Genomic DNA, 22533 nt, shown 5'->3' with positions numbered 1-22533 from the left:
GACCGTTCTGATCTGATCAAGCAGACAGTCACGAGAGATATTCCGCGCCTACCATCCAGTCGTAATTGTGGTTGCCATTGTGATCATGTTGAAAGACTACCAATCTTATGGTGTATATCAAGGGTCGAATGATCGTGATTCAGTCCTGAAATTGAGGTCGAGCCATTAATTATATACAATTGAATATTATTTCCTGGTTTCAAGGTAGTTCTTTGTGTGTAGAATACCAATCGCTCTTCCATCTCCTCGTTCATTTTATCTTTCGCTATCGATCCCCTTGCATTTGTGTGTGCGTCCAAGCGTTAGTAGTAGAAAGATTTACCGATCCAAACATGATCTAGTATGGTATGTTGACAGAACCGCAACCAAGGGTGGTTGCGAACGAACCGTGGTTCCCTTCACTGGGACCTGCATGTTTGGCTGGAGAAATTTTCACGGGAAGGAAGATGGATAACTGGTTCTAGAATAGCGTGCAGTGATTTTCTGCCCTTTCTCAGGTACCGTGAGAATCCTTCCTTCCTTCAGGAGAATCGCGGGTGGAAGGAGAAGAAGAAGAAGAAGAAGAAGAAGAAGAAGAAGAAGAAGAAGGGATGCCCTGCCGTCCCACGGACGATGCTGAAACCCAACCCAAGTGATATCCAAAAGCCTTCCCAGAATCCAGGAGACGCAACCAGCCTCAATGCGACCGTCACATCGGATCCGAAATAGATCCCAGATGATATCACAGATCGATTATTCTCCGGGCTGCCCTGGATTCCCCCTCCATTTGGAGCCGTTCCAGAATTCCCAGCCACTCACTCACTACTCACCAGCACTGGACCTCCGTTGTTTTGTATCTAGTTAGTAGAGTATTAAGTCTGGCTTCTCTCCCGAGAACCGAGCCTCCAGGCGAGTCAGTTATTATTATTAGGTGGATAGATGGGACGTCGATATTTTAATTTACTCATAATAAATACGATCACCCCGTAGGTCCACCACAGTGAACAGATCATATTATTCCCGTCTTTTGGCACTCAATTTTTCTTTTTTATTACTTTGTCCTTTGCGTTTGATATTAATTTCCCCATGGTCAGTTGCCTCGGATCGCTCTGGCCGACGATAGATTTGATTGATCGAACATCGGCCATGCGTGTGGATGCCTGACCAGGTTGTGCAGATGTTCCCCGACGCAACTGCTGCTGGCCATGCAGCCTCTCGTCCTGCTGCTGCTGCTGCTCCTCTTCCCTTCCCCTCCTCCTCTCTACTCTCAACCGACCAGCGTTTCACTCCTCGACGCCGGCGAAAAACCGAATCCGCGGTGAATCCGCCCATCCATGTATCACTCGAGGACCCGTCGTCTTCCCTGTGTCGCCGTTCGATTGTGAATCGTGCCCGCACCCTCACCATCAGCGCTGGAGCGACTCCGGGGGCTATCTTGACCGAATCTTCGTCCACACGACCCCGACGACGGGCCAGTCCTCCACCCGAAACCCCGCGAGCCCAGCAGCGATCCCGAGGGGGCACACTGAGCCCTCGTAGTTCCGAGGGGACCGCAACGATGCTGAGGGCGGACGATCCCCGTGACGCGGGCAGAGCAGCCGCGCTAACAAACCCATCCGCCGGCTCCAGCGACTCCCCTTCAGCACCAACAACAATCACAACAATTCCCTCGCCTTCGCCCTCCTCCGCCTCCACCATCGTTGCGTCGCATCTCCCCTCCGCGTCCGCCATCTCGCCCGTCCCTCGCCTGCCCCAGAGTCGCTTCAGCTTCGAATATCAGTATCCCCTGCGCAAACGAGCCCTGACGTCGCACCTCAGCTCCTCCGTCCTGAACAGCGACGACACGCCCGCGGATCCAGACCCGACCCCTACTCCCCAGCGCTCATTCTTGTATGACAGCCCCCGGCGGTCCGTCCCCAATTTTCATCTGTCCCACCTGCGCGACCAGACCGTCTTGGATTCGCAACCTCCGTCGCCGCGCCGGGCCCTAGAAAAGGATAGCGACGCCGCGCTGCCCCTGGACGCCCACTCAACCGCCCGCGTGTTGAGTCCCAATGCAACGAAGCGTCGAAAGTCGTCCCTTTATGCTCAGCAGACGATTCCGGACGTGAACAGGACCATGCCATCGTCCACCGTGACCTACGCCCAAGGGAGAACGCTGGCCGACGAGCGCAATCGCGCCGTGAACGGACTGGACCGCTACGGTCAGGGCGACGGCAACAGAACCCCAGTCGCTGACGACTTCCGATCCAAGAATGAAGATGTCTTCTTGAACATCGCGAGATCGGACTCTGGCCGTCGCGAGTCTCTCGGGCGGTCCGAACTCCGGCGCGTAAGTGACACAAGACCTGTTCTACCTGTCAATAATTGTCATCCGGTGAGCTGACCAGGCGTGTGCGAAAACTTACAGTCGCGATTCAGAATGTCCGGCAGTGGGCTCCGTTCTTCCACCTCCCGTGTGACTGAACAAACCCCTTCTTCCCCCGAGCAACTTCGCTTGAATACCTACGACAGCCCCTTGCATTCACAGAACGATTCCCCATCCACCCCTCACTCCTCTGTACCATATTCTTACTCAGCATCCGCCCACCCACTGGACGATCATGGTCGCTCCTCCACTCTAGCGTATGCTTCTGGTTCCAGGTCTACCATTGGCCTACCCCGAAGCCGATTGAGTCGCACCAGCCCAGAACCATCTCCCTACAGCCCTGAATCTCATCTCGAGAGACGGGGCTCGTTGCACGAGTCTCGAGCATACCGGCATTCCACACTCTCTACCATTCGAAGCAGCCGGCAACCTTCCAGCTCCGAGGCCACGGAACGCGCCCGATATGAATCGGATCGGTCCCGCCAGGATGGGACGGAGTCAACCTTGTCCACGAACGCACCGTCCACCGTCTGGGATGAGCTGGAGGACCTCAAATCTCGGATCAAGAAACTCGAATTGACCGGGAAGCTTCCGCCGTCATCCCAGGAGGCCATATCCTCTGCCTCTGGGGAGAGGCCACGCACCGCGACAACTACTGTGACTACGGTGTCATCCTCACCGAAACGCGGCCGCAACTCAAGCCTGCCGTCGGGCGAGCCCGACCCAAATACGAGCCCTAGCCCTGTTCATCCACTCCTGCAGTCAGCGTTGACGAAGTCAAAGGAAATGTTGAGTAGCGAGGTCTACGCAGCCCTGGAAGTCACTGTTACCGATGCGCTGGCGCTGTCTAGCTTGCTCGGATCCAGCAAGGCCCCATCTGGGGGTGTCTCTGTAATCAATGGATACAGTCCATCGGACAGACAAGCCAGGCGCAAGGCCGACAGTGTCTGTCGCAGTTTGACCGAGCTTTGCCTTGCCCTGTCTGATGAGCAGCTTCGCAGGCAGCCATCTTCAGGCTTGGATGAAACAGCGGATGAGCCGCAGGTCAATGGCCACCACGATGACGATGATACGATCACCCCCACACTTTCATACCGGCGAAGTACGAATCAAGAACCAGAGAGCCTGTCCAGGCGACAGAGCACTAGCCGTGTCACCAGTCGGTTAGAGGCACGCCGGGCCAGCATGGCGCAAAACGGCCCTCCAGACACTCCGAGCAACAACAAGAGCAACGAGCTGGTGTCCGACGGCAAATTGACACAATCGCCCGGATCATCGGCGCCTTCAAAACGGTTGAGTCGACTCTCGACTTCGTTACGGACCAAGAGAGTGCATACGGATGATGATGCCGTCCCGGATCAGAGCCCACAAGTCCGAACGATCCCCAGGAGCATGACGGACATCACGAACCCAACAGCTACGTACCGTGCTTCGCCTCGGCAACGAATCTCGCATGCGTATACGGTGTCGCAATCTATCCCGGACTCTTCTCCGGATCGAAATATCAGATACTCAACCCCATCCCAACCGTCGCAACTGCCTCAACCTCGTACCCCAACGCTTTCGCAGTCTGCGATTCCGCTTCGCCGGAGCGTGTTGACTCCGAGTTTTGCTCCTGCAACCTCCCGCGCCAACATCCAGGCGGGTTCCCGTCGCTACGGGTTGTCTCCGGGGATTGGCTCGGCCGCTCTCGGTGGTGACGGGCCCACCGATGATGGTATGCCCACCAGCCCTCATCAGGAACCTTCCCAGACAAGGATCATTGCCCATCAGTCAAACTGGCTGCGAGCTACACGCCGATCGCACAGAACCGGATGCGAGCAAACAGCCTTGGGACACGGCGATTTGGCCTCCGGCAGCGGCCAATGGCTGTGTCTGAGGAGGCAGTGAATGCTCTCCATGACAATATGAACTGACTGTTTACGTCTGTTTTTCCCACTCCATGTCATTTACGACCCCCCTCCCACCCTATAACGCAGCGACTCAATCTTGGTATTTGATTTCCAGTTCAGCCGGCGTTCCTGTGTTTTCATTATTTTCCCGCGGCCTGCGAGGCGCATCATGTCGAGGTGCGAGGAGTGCTTTTCGCCTGCATCTTCATCACCCATAACGAGGACTTCCGATTCAAGACCTGATTGACTGACTACTTGCAACAACAACATGCATGCATTCACGGACCCAATGCATTATACGAGCTTATCATTCCGTTCAAGCGACTGTCACGGACCTTTGTGCTTTTGTTCTTTCCTCTGTCCGCATCATTTCTTGTCCAGTGTCAATAGAAACCCCCCAGGAAGGCTCTGACCACCACCATCAGCACTGACCCAGTTGGGTATGGGCTTACGATCTGTCTGTCTTGTCTCACCTTTTCATTTCTTACTATCCTTGATACTCCCTTATTTCCTTATCATCTTGTTTATTCATGTACAAATACTCGACTTTGCGGTGATGACACCCGCTAATATTTTCTTCCGGATGAATGAAGTGCTGGTCCCGGTGCTTGTTTCCCCCAGTCTTTCTCATATTCTCATCACTACCTAAATATTGGGCCATAGAGAGTATTCTTTCTTCTTTCCTTGTGTCCATGTCAAAAACGAATCCTTCTTAAACTTCATGATTTCTGTTCTGCATTTCTTCCCTTCAGTTCCAGATCTACTTATACTACCAGCACAGTAAACCATCGTAATAACCCCCCATCCTTCTACCGCAATTCCACCGCCCAGCGAACATCACAGTAGGAATTATTATGAATACACAGATCTATACATATACACAAAGAACAAAATACCGAACAATCTAAAAATACTCAGCTATCTGATCCTTAAACAGATAAATAGCTAGGTAAGTAAGTTTTCCATTTAGAAAGAAAGTTTTACGACCATCTGACTACCTACTAATCGATAGATAGATATAGTGCAGTTACTAGATGGATAAGTATTTATGGGTATTATGTTCGTCCCTTGCATCGTAATAAATCCACGGAGTAGTACTGAGCTGATACATATCGATCTGTAAGTGGTAAAGGGGAATGGAGGTTCTTTGTTCGTCAGGTGATTATTTAGTTTCATGTTCGAAGTCTATTTGGATCAGCTGATCAAGTTGATTATTACACTAGATGATCAGCTGATCGTGGTATGACGTTATGTCTAAGGACTTATTATTCACCTAGAGGTACTCCGTAGGGATGGATGGATGGCTACATCTCTTGGCGTCAGGGAATTGCAGAATACTTTGAATATCTGTTATATTCCATCACACTAATGTTTCATTTCATTTTTTGGATATCAATAGTCCTGGTCCCGGGTATACATGCCTGAGAAGCCCGGAGATGATGAGGGACCATGAAGATATAAGAAGACAGTAAGGTAGGCCCACTGAGTTAGATGATTCATGTGACAGGTATCGGGGATAGTTGCTCGGAAAGAGGATCAGTAGAACGGAATAAAGGCAGTGCGAGTGCGGACGTAATGATTGAGTGTTGAAGGACTTCACAGTTTGAAAGTAGGTTTGAGTTCGGATGGTAAGAGGAGCAACTTTTCAATCAACGGCGACGGAAAGGCAGACTAGGATACGGAACGGAACGGGCGGGTAAAGGAGAAGTCAGGAGCGTCAGTTGGAGGACATGATGTCGGGGTTTCCGAGTGCGGATTCATTCAAGGCGATAGTACTGGTATCTAACAGGCATGCATGGTCCGCCTCGGCAATCTCTTGCTTCTTGCAAAGCCCAAGAAGCTCCACATACGAGAGGAATTATAGAATAACAGAGAATATGATAGTATGAGAAACGACAGCATCAAGAATCAAAAAGATTGGCACAACTGGGAGGTGGCCCTATCGCGCGCCTAAAGGCTCCGGGGAATGAGCGCATCGATGCTCGAGAGCGCAAGGCGGGCGCGATGTTGTGCGGGTGGTTCACTCCTGGAGCTGGCTGCGGCGGGTCTTCTCGGCCTCAAGGTTCTCGTACAGAAGGTACAAAGCCTTCTCGTTAGCCTGAGCGCTACCCATAATGGTAAACATACGCTCGCCCGTCTCGTCATGGGGAGCCTTGGCAATGGAGATCCGAGCTCCAGAGCTCCTGCGGATCTCCGTGATCTTGCTTCCACCCCGGCCAATGATGCATCCAACCATGTCGGCGGGAATGCTGATGTTTTGAGTTTGGATTTCATCGCCATCTTCGGTGACAAGCGGGTAACCACGGTTGCTGGTATCGGGGTTGGAACGCCTGCCGTAGCCACCGGACTGGTCGCTGAAGTCGGCACCGTTACCGGTGCGGTTGTAAGGGCGGCTGTTGTAGCCATTGCCGCTGCCGCCGCCAACACTTGGGCTCATGGAGCTGCTGGTGCTGCTGGTGCCAACGGATGCACGGACAGCGGGGTTGTACAGAATAGTACCAGTGCCGCGCTGCCAGTCGTCAATGAGGCACTTGCCGATCTCCCACACAGCCTTTTCGATACCCTCCGGGGTTCCTTGCACTTCGACAATCCGTTCAGTAGACTGGGGAAGCATTTCCTTCTGTGCGACCATGCGCACACCCGAGGCGTCCTGGATGTGCTTGATCTTGAGGCCTTGGCGTCCAATGATAGTACCCATCTGGTTGTGAGAGATCAAAAGTCGAACGGCTAGTAAATGTCAGCCAGATGATCAGAGTGAACATGAATTTGCTGAAAGGTATCGAGGCTACTTACGGTGGGTTCCGTTGTTAGACACAATGCCACCCATACCCATCTGCGGGGCGCCTTCGAGCAAGCCCTTGGCCACCAGAGCATAGGCGCGGGCGGTACCGTTCAGAGGGCCGGTCACAGTCAAGACGCGATCGTGAACTCCAGGAACCACCTTGCTGACACCGGCCTTCACGCCAGTTTCGTCACGCAGGTCGGCAACATTCTTGCCAGACTTTCCGATGATGATACCGGCTTCCTTGGAGGAAACGATGGCGCGGAGAGTCAGCATCGACTGAGCGTACTCTTCCTCGGTCTTGGGTGTCGTCTCAATGTCAACATCATCCATCATGTTGACAACGTCGGGGGAAGCCTCATCGACCATGGTGGTATCGTGCAAATCGGTGGCGTCCATGATGTCGGAAAAGTGAGGATCGGTGAACTTCGGGGAGTGAAAAAAGTCTGGTAAGAGGGAAGGCGAGTTTTCGTGGACGAACTTCGCCGACAGGTTAGTGTTGGCAGTCGGAAGAGGGAGGATGGTTTTCGCGAGGGTGTCACCGTAAGGGGAGGACACGGGGACAAGGACGAAGCCAATGTGGTGGCGCGCAAGAACGCAACTGAGGGAATGGGCTTCTTACCTAAAATCGTAAAGCAAAGAAAGACGATAAAAATCCGGCGAGATGGTGATGAATCTGCGGAATCCAGGGAGGGGAGCAGGAATCGAATGGGCGGATGGAGAGGGGAAAGAGGAGCGATTCAGAGGGGTTTTCGGCGGGCGGGGGAAAAGGTGGAGGGATCCAGGAAATTGGGAGGATGAGGAACGGGGGGGAAGGGAAGGGAGAGGAGGTGGGAGAGGGAGAGAGGAAAGGAGGAAGAAGAATGGAAGAGGGAGGAGAAGAAGAAGAAGAAGAAGAAGAAGCAGAGGAAATGAGGAGGAGGGAGGGAGAGGGGATGGAAGCGGAGAGGAAGTGGTGGTGGGAAGCGAGCAAGAAGAAAAGGTGGAAGAGAGAAGAGGAGGAAGAGGAGGAGGAAGAGAGGAAGAAGAGAGGAAGAAGACGAGGGAAGAAGTCAGAGGCAAGTCAAGTCAGTCCTGGCTGGCTGGTCCTTCGGGCTTAGTTGCTTAGTTTCGTTTTTCGGGTCTCTCGTGCGGGAACAACAACAAGGCCCATCCATGCCTGCTCCCTCTCTTCCCCCGCCTTCACCTTTTGCTCTCACGAAGGTTGGAAATCTCTCTGCTTCTCGGAATTTTGATTTATCTACAATCCTACTACAGGCTTCCAATTGGTTACCTCGTCGCAGGAGTGGCCACGATGTTGCTGTATGTATTGGTTAGGCCGACGCTCGTCTAGTCTGGGTGATGATTACTACAACCACATAACAAAACGGCATCTTTACCTGCAATGCATGTCTTGGAGGCTCAAGCGTGTGTCTTATCTCATGAACCTAGCAGCATGCCAATCCCAGTCTATTTATCCGCTTCAAAAATCACCTTCTGCACCTTCATGGCGTTGAATATCTCATACGCCTCAACCGCCTGCGAAAGGGGCATGATCTTGTCGGCCATGAAGCTATTATCGCGCGTCGGTTAGTTTCTGCCAGTTCAAAACCGAGGAAATGGAACACTCGTTACATACCCCAGAAGATGCTGGTTTTTCTTCAAGACTTCCAGCGCCTGTTCTGAAACGGACCGCACAGGGCACCGCCCCATCTGGACCGTGAGGTTCTTTCCATAGGCCTCGCATCCATCCCACGGGATCTGGAATATTCCCGTTAATTATAGACCCTCATCGGATACCTAGGAGAACACTTACCTCTCCATTGTGCACTCCAACACTGCTGATGGTGCCCCACGGCCGCAGCAGATCGAAACCGGTCCTCAGTGCCGGGCTCAACCCCACAACCTCAATGACGGCATCGGCACCTCGTCCCTCCGTCAGCTCTAGGACGCGCTTGTCCAAACCCTCACGATCAGTCTGGAAGTTCCAAGGCTCGGCCCCAAGGGACTTGGCCAGTTCAAGTCGCGAGGGAACGGAGTCAACAGCTAGAAGATGCTTGGGCTTGTACTCCAGAGCATTAATCAATGCGCAGAGTCCGACTGGCCCGCAGCCGATGAGGACGACCGTCTGCTCTGCGATTTGCTCCTTGGTGAAGGCCTTGAATGCATTGCGCGCCGCAAAGTAGCCAGTGGGAAAGATATCAGCCATGAGGACGAGGAACTTCTCATCGACACCCTCAGGGGCTTTCACCACGGATCCATCCGCATTTGGAATTCTGATCTGAGCGCAGATTGTCATTCCCGTTATATTTTCGCCCAGAACGTAGCGAGTGTTGAGGTACATCTACTCACATATTCAGCCTGTGCGCCATCCAGATGGTCGCAGCCCAGCAGCATGTTCTGCTCGCAGCGCGAAGAGAATCCTTGTTTGCAGTAAAAGCACTTGCCGCTATAAGAGCACATGCATTAGTATAGGAGCCCCATGGTGATCACAGCGGCGATCATCAAGCAATTACCTACCAAGACGTCGTAAAAGCACTAACGACGACATCCCCCTTCTGGACCGACGTGACAGCATCACCGATCTCCACCACTTCACCCGTGACTTCATGACCCATCACAAAGCCGGTCCCGGCAGGCTCCAGACCCCGGTACACATGAAGGTCACTATCGATTTCAAGTCAGCCCATATCAATAGCCAAATTCGAAAAGTAAAAATAATAACACAAAAATTCCAAACAATTACCAAACAATTAATTCAAAAAGGAAAGAATCCCTTACCTTCCACAAAGCGCCGTATAGGTAACCTTGACCACAATATCCCCCGCATCCTGAATCTGGGGCACCGGGCGTTCCTCAACAGCCACCTTGTAGGGGCCGCGGAAAACCACCGCGCGCATTGTCTTTTCCGCAGACATGATTCTGATGTGGATATTCCGAGTACTCTTAACAAACAGGGTAATCAACGAAGTGAAATCAGGAGATTGTTTGGCAAAAGATTTCTGCAGAAGAGATTTCCAAAATCACGGCCGATAAACGGCGCCCGCCAGCCGATATTATTTGCCCCTCTTCTGGCCTTGGAGAGGGTTGGTGGGTCCGAGTTGGGAGCGACCGGACATCGTGAAGAAATATGGGGTAGTGGCTCACGGGTGGCTTGCTATCACTTACTAGTAAATATTTTGAAGGTGATCTGATTTGGAGGGAGGGTTTGGAAAGTGGAATGGTATTTTTGGTAGTTGAATCAGACCTTCTGCTGCGGATGTATTTCTTTACGAATCCCGACTCCAAAGTTACTAAGTAGTTTTGCTCTCTTCATGCCTGAGGATTGCTTCAATACTCTTCAACAGCTTTACACTCTCGTTAGGTACAAGAATCTTTCATTGGCCTTCTTTACCAATCTAACCAGTCCCGTACGCCCGAGTGTCAACCTCCATTTGCATCAGCTCATATATGCAAACCTAGCAGGAAATATCTCAACCACTTGGCTATATAATGCGTTGATTGTGACTACTAAAGATGCTCACTGCTTTCAACCCATATGTTGAGGCTTTACTTCTGTAAGCAGGCCTGCCAATCATCTGACCCCATTCCCTTGTGGCTTCTTCTTCTTCCTACCTACGCCTCACCTCCCTATATCTAAAACCAGCCTATGAAATCTACGCATCTTGCATAGATCTCGAATACGATCCGTCTTGACCTCCTTGACATCATAGCTTCCGTTGACTGCCCCTTGAGATCAAGAGGGTCCCGTGCATTGAGCTCTGGCAAGTTGCCATTCTACCAAGTGAACTTCATTAGCAGGCGTACAAAAAGTACAACTTGCTTGCTATATGACAAGCTTGTGAGTATTTGCTTGTTAGTCACGTGAAATCGTTAACGACTCACAGGAGCCTTGCGGAGGGGCTGTGTGAACATCGGCGCCTAATGCGGCGGCGGATAGCTCATCTCAAGATGATGATGTCGCTGGAGCCTACTGGTAACAGCATTCGATATCTAATTCCGCGTTGGAGAAATTTCTACAAATACAAACACAGCTTCGTCTTGCCTCGATCCCTATAGCCGGAATCATGGCGACTCTTGAGAAATCTCCTTTCGCGAACGATGAATATACCGTCGGGTGGGTTTGTGCTCTTCCAATCGAGTTTGCAGCAGCGAGGGGAATGATAGACGAGGAGCACGGACAACCACAGTCTGCACCAGCCGAGTCAGATAAGAATTCATACTTTTTGGGCTCCATGGGTAAGTTCAAAACCGTGGTAGCCTGCCTCCCCCTACATCAGCTTGGGTCTCCTCATGCTGTAGCTGCGGCAAAAGAAATGCTCTTTACTTTTCCAAAGATCCGGGTGGGACTGCTCGTCGGAACTGGCGCAGGAATTCCAGACATCGACAATGACCTGGACATTCGTCTTGGTGATGTTGTCATTGGGAGTAGCCCCGGGAGTGGTGGCGTCATTGTCTATGACTTTGGGAAGATACGTGATGGGGAATTCGAGAGCCTTTCAGTGTTGAACCGCCCTCCAAAGGCTTTGGGCACTGCCCTAGGGAAGCTTCAGGCTCTCCACGAGAGCAGAGAGAATATGGTGGCTCATTATGTTGAGGAGATGTTGGTGAAGCACCCTCTCATGCGGAAAAACTACACCCATCCTGGCCAGTCGTCCGATCGGCTCTTCCAGGCCAATTACCGTCATGTTTCTGGTTCTAAGAACTGCAACAAGTGTGAAGCATCTCAACACGTCGAGCGAGAGCCGCGGCTGGATGAGAATCCAGTGATCCATTATGGAACCATAGCATCTGGCAATAAGGTTGTCAAAGATGCAGCGGTACGCGATGAAATACGGGACAGACATGGGGCAATGTGTCTGGACATGGAAGCAGCTGGCTTGATGAACAACTTTCCATGTGTTGTGATTCGTGGGATCGCAAATTATGGAGATTCTCATAAGAATGATCGCTGGCAAAGGTTTGCGGCAGCAGCAGCGGCAGGCTGTGCAAAAGAACTCATGCAACATATACAGATGAATTCCCTTGATGGGGAGCCTGCAGCAAAGGACCTTCTGAGTCAAGGTCAGTTTCATCTTTTAAGAGCTAGAAATGTATATAGTGGCTAAAATTCCAACCCAGTTCATGATGAAATTGCAAAAATCAGCAGCTTTGCAATCACAGGACAAACTAGACAGGTTCTCGAATGGCTCACTCCTTTGGACTTCGACAAATGTCAGAATGATTACATGCGAGTTACAGAAGAAGGAACGGGTCTATGGCTTTTGAAATCTCCAGAGTTTACGCAGTGGATGAGCCGTCCAAATCAAACGCTTTTCTGCCCTGGTATTCCGGGGGCTGGAAAGACTTGCATATCTGCCATTGTGGTGGAGCATCTAAGAAAGAATACACAGGAAAACCCCGAGATTCAAGCTTGTTATATCTTCTGCAGTTACCAACCTAGCCATCAACAAAGGAATGCCGATATCATGCTGAACCTTCTCAGACAGCTAGCTGTCAAAGGTTCAAGTCTTCTCGCAAACATTGAGAACATACACAAACGACATTCCCAAGACAGAACAATCCCGACTGCAGCTGAGATTGAGTCCGAGATTTTGAGAACAGCTAAATCTTATGAAATGATCTATATTGCCATTGATGCCCTCGATGAGTACTGCACTTCAGCACCAGACGAGCTGCATAATCTGCTCACGCAACTATTCAATCTCCAGGAAAACGCCCCTGTCAATATATTTGCGACTTCTCGTTTCAACACGGAGATCATGGCTAGATTTGAAGGATGTTTGACAAAAGAGATCCAAGCCCACCCAGATGATATCGAAAAGTACATCAACCGCAAGCTGCCCGGGTTCCTCTCGAAGATTTCATCGGACCCTGAAATCCAACAAAGCGTTCGTCATGAGGTGGTGAAGCGTGCAGATGGAATGTATGCGAAGTCGTCCTTAGATGCATTCGGTTTCTAATTTTCTTTCGCCAGGTTCTTACTGGCTAAGCTTGATATAGAGCATCTGATACATTGTCCCAGTCGTGGGGCTCTAAAGAAAGCTCTTTTCTCGCCATCATATGACCAGAAAAGCCTTGAAATGGCCTACCAGAAAGCAATCACGAGGATAACGTCACAAAAAGAAGAATGTTTCCAAATAGCACGCAGCACTCTGGCTTGGCTGACCTACAGCAGAAGAGCCTTATTTGCAAAGGAGCTCCAACATGCCCTTGGTACAGAGCTTGGGAAGACTGAATTGGATCCGGACTTTCTACCACCACTTGATATTATCGATTCTCTGTGTGCAGGTCTGGTGGTGTTTGATCGGAATAGCGGCATAATCCGTTTAGCCCACTACACAACGAAGGAATTCCTAATCGGAAACCATCTTCTACAGAACGCAGAGACTGAAATAACGCAGGTGGCCATCACCTACCTCTCTTTCTCTAGTGGCAGATCATCGGATTCAGGGGAATACACCCATCAACAGCAGGAGTACCCCCTTCACCACTATGTTGCACAACATTGGATGTCTCATGCCTCTGCAGCTCTCGCAGAATCAAATCAATCAGAAAAACTGATAAATTTCATCCTCCAATTCCTCAACAAAGAATCCAATGCCTTCGCAGCTGGTCAGGCTATGATATCGCAGTCATACCCTATTCTGGGTGACGAGAAAAAGTATGTCGTCTCTAACTGGTTCAATCTAGTCCCTCGTTGACTTACGAACATTCATCCAGTTGCCTATGGTGGACTGACAGAGATGACTTCCAGATACATCGACTCAAACGAGGATATTATAAAAACCGAGGACTCAGAATGCAAAACACCACCGCCATACGCTGCACAAAGAGGCCATCTAGACGTTGTCGAATACATCCTCAAGTCCGGAAATGTGCGCTTCGAATAGGAAGGAGCGCTAAGACCAAACACCATTGCTGCAGACAGTCTAATGGATGCAAAGAATTAGTCGATATTTTGTTTTCATCGGACACTAGAGATAGTAACTTTGGATGCTCCTCTCCTCTATGTGGCGCTACATTGAGGATGAGCTGTCATTTACCTCCATTTCCGAAATCCCGTCATATTACCCTAGGCCAATTTGTAATATACGTTGGAAACTATCCACCTTTCCAGTTACTCCTGTGCCCTGGAAATACTTTTCTGGTCTAGTTAGGGACTTTCAGTCAATATATATGGAAACCGGTCTCTTGAAAGCAGGGTTAGCTGGCGGTAGAGTATGACACTTATGGAGGTGGAAACATCGCCTGTGGTGACATCCTACATTCGGTCCCGGGGTGACTACTGCCTTTACTCCTAAGGTATAGATTGATCCAATATCCAAGGGTAACCTCTAAAATTCCCTGTTTGATCCCAAGCGACGCGAACATGAGCTATTCTCGAATACATCTACACTACAGGAAACTATACCTCGTATCTGGTTTTATCATTTGAATCCCATGCACTGAATAAAGTATAACCGACCATTTCAAGACATCCTGCACTGGATTCATCACAAAGACAACTCATATACCCCGCCAACCTTGCAAGCAACATCTACTCAGCATATAGATAGATCATTCGCTCACATCGCAATGATAGAGACTACTAGCCAGTCATCACAGGAACTTGAAGGTCCTTCAGCTTTTCAGAATAATATCTGCAAAGGAATGCTGAGGTTCAGTCAGCAACGCACGCAGATCTCACCCGATCTTTGGGATTGGTCGGAATATTAAACAAAAAGGTTAGGAATATATGTTGATCCATTTTGTTGTTGTAGATGGTCAGTATTTAGTTGATAGATATGAAATGGTATCAGACTGTAGTTCTATGCTTTATAGAGATATCCGAGGGTTCCGTTAGGGATATTAGTACTCATGGTCCCTTTGATTTATCTCACACTCGGTATTTGCGTCGTTTGCATGGAACGCAGTTAGTTCAATATTCATTGAATTTAGTAAGGCCGGTTAGCATTGTATACTTCGTAAATTTTGCTGTGTCACACAGCGCAAGTTTCGTCGCGACCAGAATTTTGGCATTAGCAGTTATTCGCACAAGTACCATTCTATGCTATAGAGTTAAAGATAAACAAAATTCACTTAGGTGGTGATTTGGAAACCTTGGCTTCCGCTATGCATTCAAAACAAGTCCATCGGTTGCGCCATATCTGCAGTGAACTCCTTGCATCAAATAAGCGGTGCTCCATTTAACGCCATTCACATTGCGCCACGATATTATAACGGAGAAAACGCTCACTATAAGACCCAGCCCTTCGCAGGTATAGCCTGTAGACCCTCGCCCAGGGAATACGCGTGTGAAGCCAGCACGCCACGTTGATATCGCTGTAGAGAAGACACCACGGCACGCATGAAGGCATCTAGCACACCACGCAGAGTAGTTCTTCTTCCAAAATAAATTTGCCCTCTTTGTATTTCTCGCTTGTCTCGTAGGCCTTGTCATACTTCCAGCCCACCGTCTCTTTGCACTGCCTGCAGTGAATGTCACGGACGATATGCCTCCCGGTGGTCATGCTACGCTCCACCGCTTCGGACTGGGTGATGTTGACGACGTTATTGAATAGATAGGCTTTCCCATGCTGGCCCCGGAAATTCTGCAAGACGTTAAGACACGCGGTTAGTAGCTGCTGGCAAAGGGATCATGACGGGAACCACCCACCCGGCTAATAATATCGTCATAATCCGCGAGATGGGTTTTACATTTCTTGCACCCAAAGATCTTGCTGGCAGTAAGGTAGACGTTGTATACCAAACCCATTGTGTCCTGACCGTTGCTTGCCTTCCCACAGCCACCTAAACAGGAGACGCCCTGGAACGTGAACTTCGAATATACCACAAGTTGTAGGTGTACAATAACGGAAATTCTCGACGGTATAGAGAATCAAAGAGAAGCACAAGGGATGCGGGGTGCGAAGAAGTCCTGCAGTGTCTCCGATTGCCTGGCACGAAGAGGCTTGGCTTGTTCGTAGGGTGTTCTTAAACAACGGTTGCCTGGTGACCGACGATCAGGGGTTTATTGACCGAGAGAGGTTAGTGCTAGGATTTCCAGATCCTATTATCAGATATCCTTCCGTTTAACCTGGCAGATGAACTTGAAACTCAGCCTGAGGGGGAGATATTTGAGGGGGTTGTGATAAGCAGCTGCGGCTCGACTGGTCGGGAATAAGCGGAGATGCAACTAGAACAAATGAGGAGACAGTAGCAGCCCAGTCGTACGAGCTCACTGCCAGGTGGAGGAGGGAGTTTGGGAAGGACGACAAACAGGGATAGGCCAATGAGCACGAGGACAAGGCAGGATGATTCCAAGGGGAGGGAGGGGGGAGGGATGGAAGTGTGGCACAGGAAATGGCTGAGTAGTCAGTCAGTCAGTCAGTGAGTGAAGGAGTTCGATCAGTGGAGGAGGTGGGAATCGGGCAGCTGCTCCCGGAGCTGGAAACCCCGCATCGGACCAGGTTTAGGGAGCCACTCGACCCAGTCGCGCCTGCCTCATGACGCCCGCCGCAGCCCTTCCCCTTCAGCATCGCCATTTCCGCCCGCTAAAATGCCCCATGCGCCCCCGTTAGTATACATCCATGGCCGGTTCGGCTGCCATTCTTCAGGTATTTACTCTGTAGTACGAAGTAGTAGTTGCCAGTGTCAGCATGCCCCGGTGTTGTCTCTCTCTTATCACTGTTATCGCCGACCCGCCCCAGTTGAACCGATAAAGGGAACCTACACGATGACCCAACGGGATTGCCAAATGCCAACGCCAATGCCGTACGCAGACAGTAATCTGACCTGTTCAGTGATACCTGCCACCCACGCTAGTTTTAAATGTAATGACGACACAGACGAGTAGCGTTACTTGGCAAGTAGAATCGGTCCAGTGAATGGCGTCAAAACGGTGCTGAAGCAGCGCCAGTATTGAAGACTACTTAATTGAGCTACATACTCCGTACCAATACCAGTATCCAGATAGGCGCGTCCTGAAAATGCTTGGATCATGGCCGTGCATGTATTCAACGCACTGCTTTTTATGTCATTCACTGTGTTTGGATTTGTCTAATCAGTATCCTATGGACAAAGATATGTTCAGAAGACCCCATGTTACCGGTATTTACAGCAGTGGCCCATGGTCTGGCAGATGACCCAGTCATCAAGCGGTTAGTTAGTGGTAGATTGTTGGCAGCCTCATGCCGTCTCCGTTGCAATGAATCAAGTCCGGGTAGACATGTGTCATGCAGTATGGTCAAGATCGTATTCTCTGCCTCCGGTGTGATCAGTCATGTCAGCTGTTAATTTGCCCCTCTGGCTTGCTCACGCGGAGCTCTCCCTATCGTTGGCCGAGCAGACTTCGGTTTTTCTCCCAAAACTGCCTGCAGTCGGTATGGCCCCAGTGGTCCGTCCACCACTCCCCAAAGCTGTCCTCTACATTCCCGTCAATTCGGGGCAATCTTTCATCCCTTTTCAGACCGCACAGGGCGCAGGCATGGGACGCCTTTAGAGCCCCTTGGTTGGCAGTATATGTCATTACCCGAATATTCTCCGGTATGACCTGGACTGGATGTCTTCCGGCCGCTTGGATGATGGAATTAAAGAGGGCCGTACGGTCGCGCCACATGGTGAGCACGTCGACAGCTTCTTGTTGCTCCTTAATGTCCTCATTCTTGTTTACTGTGTTGAGTTTCATGCCTCCGGGTTTACCGGCGCGGGCCGGGCCAATTCTCATACTCTGGCTCAGTATGGAGTCCCGTTTCCACCGCAGGGTTCTACCGGCAACAACTCGTGCTGCAGTCTTCAAGGTGCAGATGATTAGACTCGCAGTGTTTTCGAGCTGGTCTTTTTGCTGCAGATCCTTTCTTGCTTTGGTCGCCTCTTGTCGAAGTTCATCCAGTAGTTGAGGGAATAGCTCGAGTAAGACAGATGGCGGAGGTATATTCGTTGGACGGACTTGAGCTGCCATTGTAGGAAGACTGGCTGTTTGAAAAGAACTTGTTGATCCTGCAGGGGATTTGATGTTTTCGGAGACTTTTCTTCCATTCCCGCGAGGCCGCTGGGCGGTTGGGGCCGGAGTACTTGGGGCGCCTGTTTGACTGGAGGCTATGAACGGCCCATCGACGAAGTCGCCCCATTCCTCAAATGGATCTTCTTGAGTAGGAAGAGGCGATGCGACACTTGGTGGTTCTTTTCGGCGTGCTTTAGGAACCGTCCGATTTGGAGCCGCAGTGGGCGTACTCCCAGACGAGGGTATATTATCATCGATTGACAAGGAATCTATCAAGGGCGCCGAGAATACTGTAGTGCGTTTCGAAGGAGTCGGCAATACCCTGCGTCCTTTTACGGCATCCCGGGGCTGTAACGCAGTGTGTGGTGTTTCCTTGATGGTGGGCACGTCCGCAGTCTCAAACTCGCCCCAGTCATCGCTCTCATCGTCCGGAACGCTTTCAAGGGTGGCATCAAATAAAACGTTATCATTTCCGTGTCCATACTGCGGCAGCCCTGATGTACCCGGCCTTTCAAAAGCTGACTGGGTCCAGCTGGGTTCGACATGAGCCGGCTTTGTTGCAGTCTTGTTTAGATCTGATGAAGAGCGGATGGAAGGATCCTCAAATGCATCCAGGTCGGGGATTAACGACAACGATTGGAACCCAGCAGAGTGTTGGCGCAAATCTCTCCGAGGTTGAGGGGGGGCGGACCCCATGCCAAACTCTGCAAAGAGGTCTGCGGACATTGTGAGTGTAATTGAGAAACGATAAGACTATACCCAATATGACGGGAACTGAGAATGAAGGAATATGTTATGCGTGGGGTGAATGCAACTACCCCTAATAATACGAATGCTGCAAAGAAGGAGGCAGCAAAGACAGTCGAGTTGAATTGCTTCAGGTCCTATACCTATCCCCCACCCCGGCTAGATCCCGCGGATCATGAGGAATGATGGACGGAGGGACGGAGTATACAATAGATAGATAAGAGAAAGAGTGACCACGGGAGGGAAGCTGCTGAGCGCGGGAAAATCCAAGGCGGTCCACCTCCGGACGATCGCCGCTAGTAGTCCGTTACTTAAATCGCGGGCGGCACCTGGTCTCTGCCCGTCGGTCGTCCCCTCATCTCCCAGCGCTAGCCAACACAAGGCAACCCAACCGGCAAGCTGCCATTTGGCGATGAAATGAGGGGCATTGAGGAGACAAGGTACATCCATGCACTGGTTCCCGTCTGCAGCACGGATGCAGCTAACTTATTCGCTAGGCAACGATGGAATACCTTCTTTCGCGACAATAACACCACCGCCGATATACGGACAGCACTTCGGTCGGAACAAGGAGACAAATTGTGCGACGAGGGATTGAGATCCATTTGCTGGAAGGCATGCGCTCGTGGCCATTATGATCTGGTCATCGTGCTTACCTGAGCGTAGGCATTTCTACTTTTCGATGATCTCGACCGGGCGCCATGGCCACAGAAGATCGCCGATTCTCGAAGTGCCTATGTCGCGCTGAAAGCCCATTTCCTGAAATACATTGAACACCCGGATGATCTGCAGTCGGCAGTTGACCCGCTGGCGGATGATGAAGAGGTGCGTCATCCCAAGCTGTGAAGATCTGGTCCTCTGATGGTTGTTTTTATAGTCTCCATGGCAAACGCTACGAGATGACGAGCAGACGAGGGCGGATATTTCCCAGGATGTCGACCGGTGTCTACAGGAAAATTTCTTCTTTCGTGAGCCGTCGACTAAGATGAAAATGATTGATATACTGTTCATATACTCGAAACTTAACCCGGACTTGGGCTATCGTCAAGGGATGCACGAGATCCTGGCTCCTTTGCTCTGGGTGATTGATAGAGATGCCATCGAGCCCAAGGCTCTGCAGGAGCTCAACGCCAACGAACCCGATGATGAAATGATACTTTCCCTTCTTGACGCCAACTACGTGGAGCACGACTCTTTTGCCTTGTTTTGTTCGGTTATGCAAATAGTTCGAGTGTATTATGAGCATAATAGACATCGGTCCGAAAATGGCCAGGCGGATGTTATACCGATCGTTCACCAATGCCAGCGCATCCATAATGAACTTTTGGTTACCGCAGACTTGGAGCTGGCGGATCATCTGCAAGCACTAGAAATTCTACCACAGATATTTCTCACGTGAGTACTATCTGTTATGATGGTAAGCCATTATGCTGATACACTATAAGCCGTTGGATGCGCCTACTCTTCGGTCGTGAATTTGCTTTTCAAGATGTTCTTCTCATTTGGGATCGCCTTTTTGCAGAAGGATTACGTCCCGAATTGATAGACTTTGTGTGCGTCGCCATGCTCTTGCGGATTCGTTGGCAATGTGAGTTCTATTTGAGCATAGACTATCTTGGTTTCAGCTGCTGACTCGCTGTAGTGTTGGGTGCCGATTCCTCGGGCGCTTTAAGTATCCTGCTCCGTTACCCTTCGCCTCATCCCCATGATCCTCTAAGTTTTGTGCTTGATGGGATATACTTGGAACAAAATCCCACCCCTGACCGAGGCATTTTTATTATCTCAAAATATTCAGGCAGGCCACCGGATGTCACCAAAGGGCTCGGGCAGCCTAGTTCGAAGCACATAACCAGCAAAAAGTTCCGCCTGCGGAGCATTTCAAGGGACTTGAGCGAAAGTAGCTCTCCTTCCAGGTCGCCTGCAAGGAACAGTCCCAAGAGTCTTGAAACACTCTTCCAAGACGTTTCAGAGGGCATACAACGTCGAACAGAGTCGTGGGGTGTAGCCAAAGCTGTCCGAGGGGCAGTGACTGAAGCTAAGAGGAACATGCAATCTATCCAGTCTGAGCACTACACTCGCACCGCACGGTATGAATCCTCCAGCCCGACCGTAGGGATGCCGTGGGATCATGGTTCCGATGGTACGGCTCAGTGGAAGGCGAAGATTGAACACCTCGAGGAACGGAACAGGAAGCTTGCAAAGAACCTTGGCCATGCCTTGAATGATATTCGTTCTCATATGATGAGAGCAGAGGGTATTGATAAGAAGACTAGCAACGCCTTGAAAAAAGCACTCACCCAGGTTCAGTCGGTGCAGACCTGCCTTGAAGATTCATCTATCCCTCCAGGCTTTGTTGGTCCGGTTTCGAACGATGGGGAAGGGGACCAGGAATCGCTTTCTGACACTTCGAAATCCACGACCGAGCGTGTCGAGGCGGGGGGTGACAAATCATGTGACACGTCCACAGCAACGCGCAAGGTTAGTGTATCTGAGAAGTCATCTAGATCGTCCGTTGAGAGTGAGACGAAAACGCCCAATGCTGCAACCAAGGCTCCAGTTTCCACACCCATGCCACTCCGACATGCCGCACGTCCATCGTTGGCAGATTCGGAGTTTTCCTGGATGCTCGGGGGCGGGCGACAGTTTTCGAGTTTCGTAAGTCCGGCATCCGTGCCGCCCGAGCAGACTCGGCATGGGCTTGGAGAAGTGCGATCCAAACCGAATACCTTATTTGGCAACGGAGACGAGGAGCATGGACGGTCCGGCGCTGAGCCCGACGGACTGGTGCTGCGGAGTCTTCGGGGGCCTAAGGCTCGCGAGTAATCCGGATGCGCTTTTGGTATGATTCATTTTGTTTCTAGAATTTTAGCCCCGGCATTTCACTAGTCCGATATACCCCGTTTTTGAGGTTATTGCATCGGATTACGGAGTACCTCCTTTCCTCATCTCTTCCCTTGATGCCTGAATCGCGCCATGAGGACTGCCCAAGATATTTTATCCGGCCAGGTTGATCCAAGCGCCCACCGCGCTTTTTCAACACTATGCCTCTCGGATAGTCGGGTAGGATTTTTGCCACTGCGAGGGACGGCGATGGATGTAGTACGCCAGGCTCCAGAGGGTGCCTACAATAGCCACATCAAGTTGGCTCCTGCCACACAATCAAAGCATGTGTAGTATACCGCCTGCCGTTGGAAAATGACAGTCTGGCAAAATCCCATGTATGACATACTGAGACCGAAAAGCGGTAGGTATTCTGCCTGATAAACAAAAGTGAGCTTGTCCTAGATGAGCAGGCGACGGTCCATCATGTGTCAAACCCAGTTGTTGAAGGAGCCAATCTGGTGTGGCAAAAAGCAGCCCAGAGGAAATGACGGAGTGTCTGGAATGACCGACGAATGTCCTACAGGCAGCAGGGAACCCCAAGTGCCTCGGTGCCTGACTTTGCGTAAGTCATCCAAGGGCTGCGCCGTACCGGGTCCTTCAGAGCATCGATTAGTACCCGTGGAAGCAACGCGGCCTCCACAACCCACCTGATTGACGGGCAGACATTCTAACTTCTAGGAGGTATCCAGCTACGCCGCCATGGGGCATGCCAATTGGTCTGGAAACGTCCGGTGAAATTAGTGCCGACGTGTACGATTGATCGTCGGGCTGTTCTGAAGTCGAAGTCCGTAGGTTTCGTTGCTGGCTGCCCCAATCAGGCCAAACGAATAACTCGGTGACTGCGGTGATCTACAACACCAATGGAGCTGATCGTGTTAGGCCGCCAAGACCAGAGACAAGTGAATCAGTTGCTCCCTGC

The 22533-nt window shown here is 50.8% G+C and overlaps 8 protein-coding genes across 8 annotated transcripts; 4 read left to right on the top strand and 4 right to left on the bottom strand.

Moving 5' to 3' along the window:
• Positions 1-1135: 1135 nt before the first annotated feature.
• Positions 1136-4237, top strand: BO94DRAFT_589368 (putative LPXTG-motif cell wall anchor domain protein; the record flags this gene model as incomplete). Its single annotated transcript, XM_025615944.1, has 2 exons — positions 1136-2311; positions 2390-4237. 2 exons carry the CDS (start codon positions 1136-1138, stop codon positions 4235-4237), a joined length of 3024 nt encoding a protein of 1007 aa, XP_025463584.1.
• A 2022-nt stretch (positions 4238-6259) lies between these two features.
• Positions 6260-7420, bottom strand: BO94DRAFT_474880 (KH domain-containing protein; the record flags this gene model as incomplete). The annotated part of the gene is made up of 2 exons (XM_025608535.1): positions 6260-6966; positions 7033-7420. The coding sequence occupies 2 exons, from the start codon at positions 7418-7420 to the stop codon at positions 6260-6262; spliced, it is 1095 nt and encodes a 364-aa protein (XP_025463583.1).
• Positions 7421-7552: 132 nt separating this feature from the next.
• BO94DRAFT_236561 (uncharacterized protein) lies at positions 7553-8267 on the top strand. The gene has a single exon (XM_025606331.1). The coding sequence runs from the start codon at positions 7686-7688 to the stop codon at positions 8127-8129; it is 444 nt and encodes a 147-aa protein (XP_025463582.1). The 5' UTR covers positions 7553-7685; the 3' UTR covers positions 8130-8267.
• A 60-nt stretch (positions 8268-8327) lies between these two features.
• Positions 8328-10033, bottom strand: BO94DRAFT_524801 (alcohol dehydrogenase family protein). Its single transcript, XM_025610287.1, has 6 exons — positions 9782-10033; positions 9521-9667; positions 9353-9449; positions 8817-9281; positions 8640-8761; positions 8328-8573 (listed from the first exon to the last, which is right to left on the bottom strand). The coding sequence occupies exons 1-6, from the start codon at positions 9916-9918 to the stop codon at positions 8471-8473; spliced, it is 1071 nt and encodes a 356-aa protein (XP_025463581.1). The 5' UTR covers positions 9919-10033; the 3' UTR covers positions 8328-8470.
• A 711-nt stretch (positions 10034-10744) lies between these two features.
• Positions 10745-14191, top strand: BO94DRAFT_538876 (5'-methylthioadenosine/S-adenosylhomocysteine nucleosidase family protein). The gene is made up of 4 exons (XM_025612577.1): positions 10745-12064; positions 12122-12926; positions 12978-13664; positions 13716-14191. The coding sequence occupies exons 1-4, from the start codon at positions 11068-11070 to the stop codon at positions 13891-13893; spliced, it is 2667 nt and encodes an 888-aa protein (XP_025463580.1). The 5' UTR covers positions 10745-11067; the 3' UTR covers positions 13894-14191.
• Positions 14192-15226: 1035 nt separating this feature from the next.
• BO94DRAFT_236201 (putative Yippee zinc-binding protein Moh1) lies at positions 15227-16094 on the bottom strand. The gene is made up of 2 exons (XM_025606329.1): positions 15660-16094; positions 15227-15594 (listed from the first exon to the last, which is right to left on the bottom strand). Exons 1-2 carry the CDS (start codon positions 15756-15758, stop codon positions 15361-15363), a joined length of 333 nt encoding a protein of 110 aa, XP_025463579.1. The 5' UTR covers positions 15759-16094; the 3' UTR covers positions 15227-15360.
• A 927-nt stretch (positions 16095-17021) lies between these two features.
• BO94DRAFT_236043 (uncharacterized protein) lies at positions 17022-18800 on the bottom strand. The gene has a single exon (XM_025606328.1). The coding sequence runs from the start codon at positions 18708-18710 to the stop codon at positions 17313-17315; it is 1398 nt and encodes a 465-aa protein (XP_025463578.1). The 5' UTR covers positions 18711-18800; the 3' UTR covers positions 17022-17312.
• A 348-nt stretch (positions 18801-19148) lies between these two features.
• Positions 19149-21785, top strand: BO94DRAFT_607358 (GTPase-activating protein GYP6; the record flags this gene model as incomplete). The annotated part of the gene is made up of 6 exons (XM_025616540.1): positions 19149-19171; positions 19229-19346; positions 19398-19556; positions 19609-20126; positions 20177-20319; positions 20374-21785. 6 exons carry the CDS (start codon positions 19149-19151, stop codon positions 21552-21554), a joined length of 2142 nt encoding a protein of 713 aa, XP_025463577.1. The 3' UTR covers positions 21555-21785.
• Between the last annotated feature and the right edge of the window lie 748 nt (positions 21786-22533).

The sequence above is a fragment of the Aspergillus sclerotioniger genome, assembly GCF_003184525.1.
Source record: "Aspergillus sclerotioniger CBS 115572 chromosome Unknown BO94scaffold_31, whole genome shotgun sequence".
Lineage (NCBI taxonomy): Eukaryota > Fungi > Ascomycota > Eurotiomycetes > Eurotiales > Aspergillaceae > Aspergillus > Aspergillus sclerotioniger.
The sequence above is the reverse complement of the archived record's forward strand: the minus strand, read 5'-3'. Positions and strand labels throughout refer to the sequence as shown.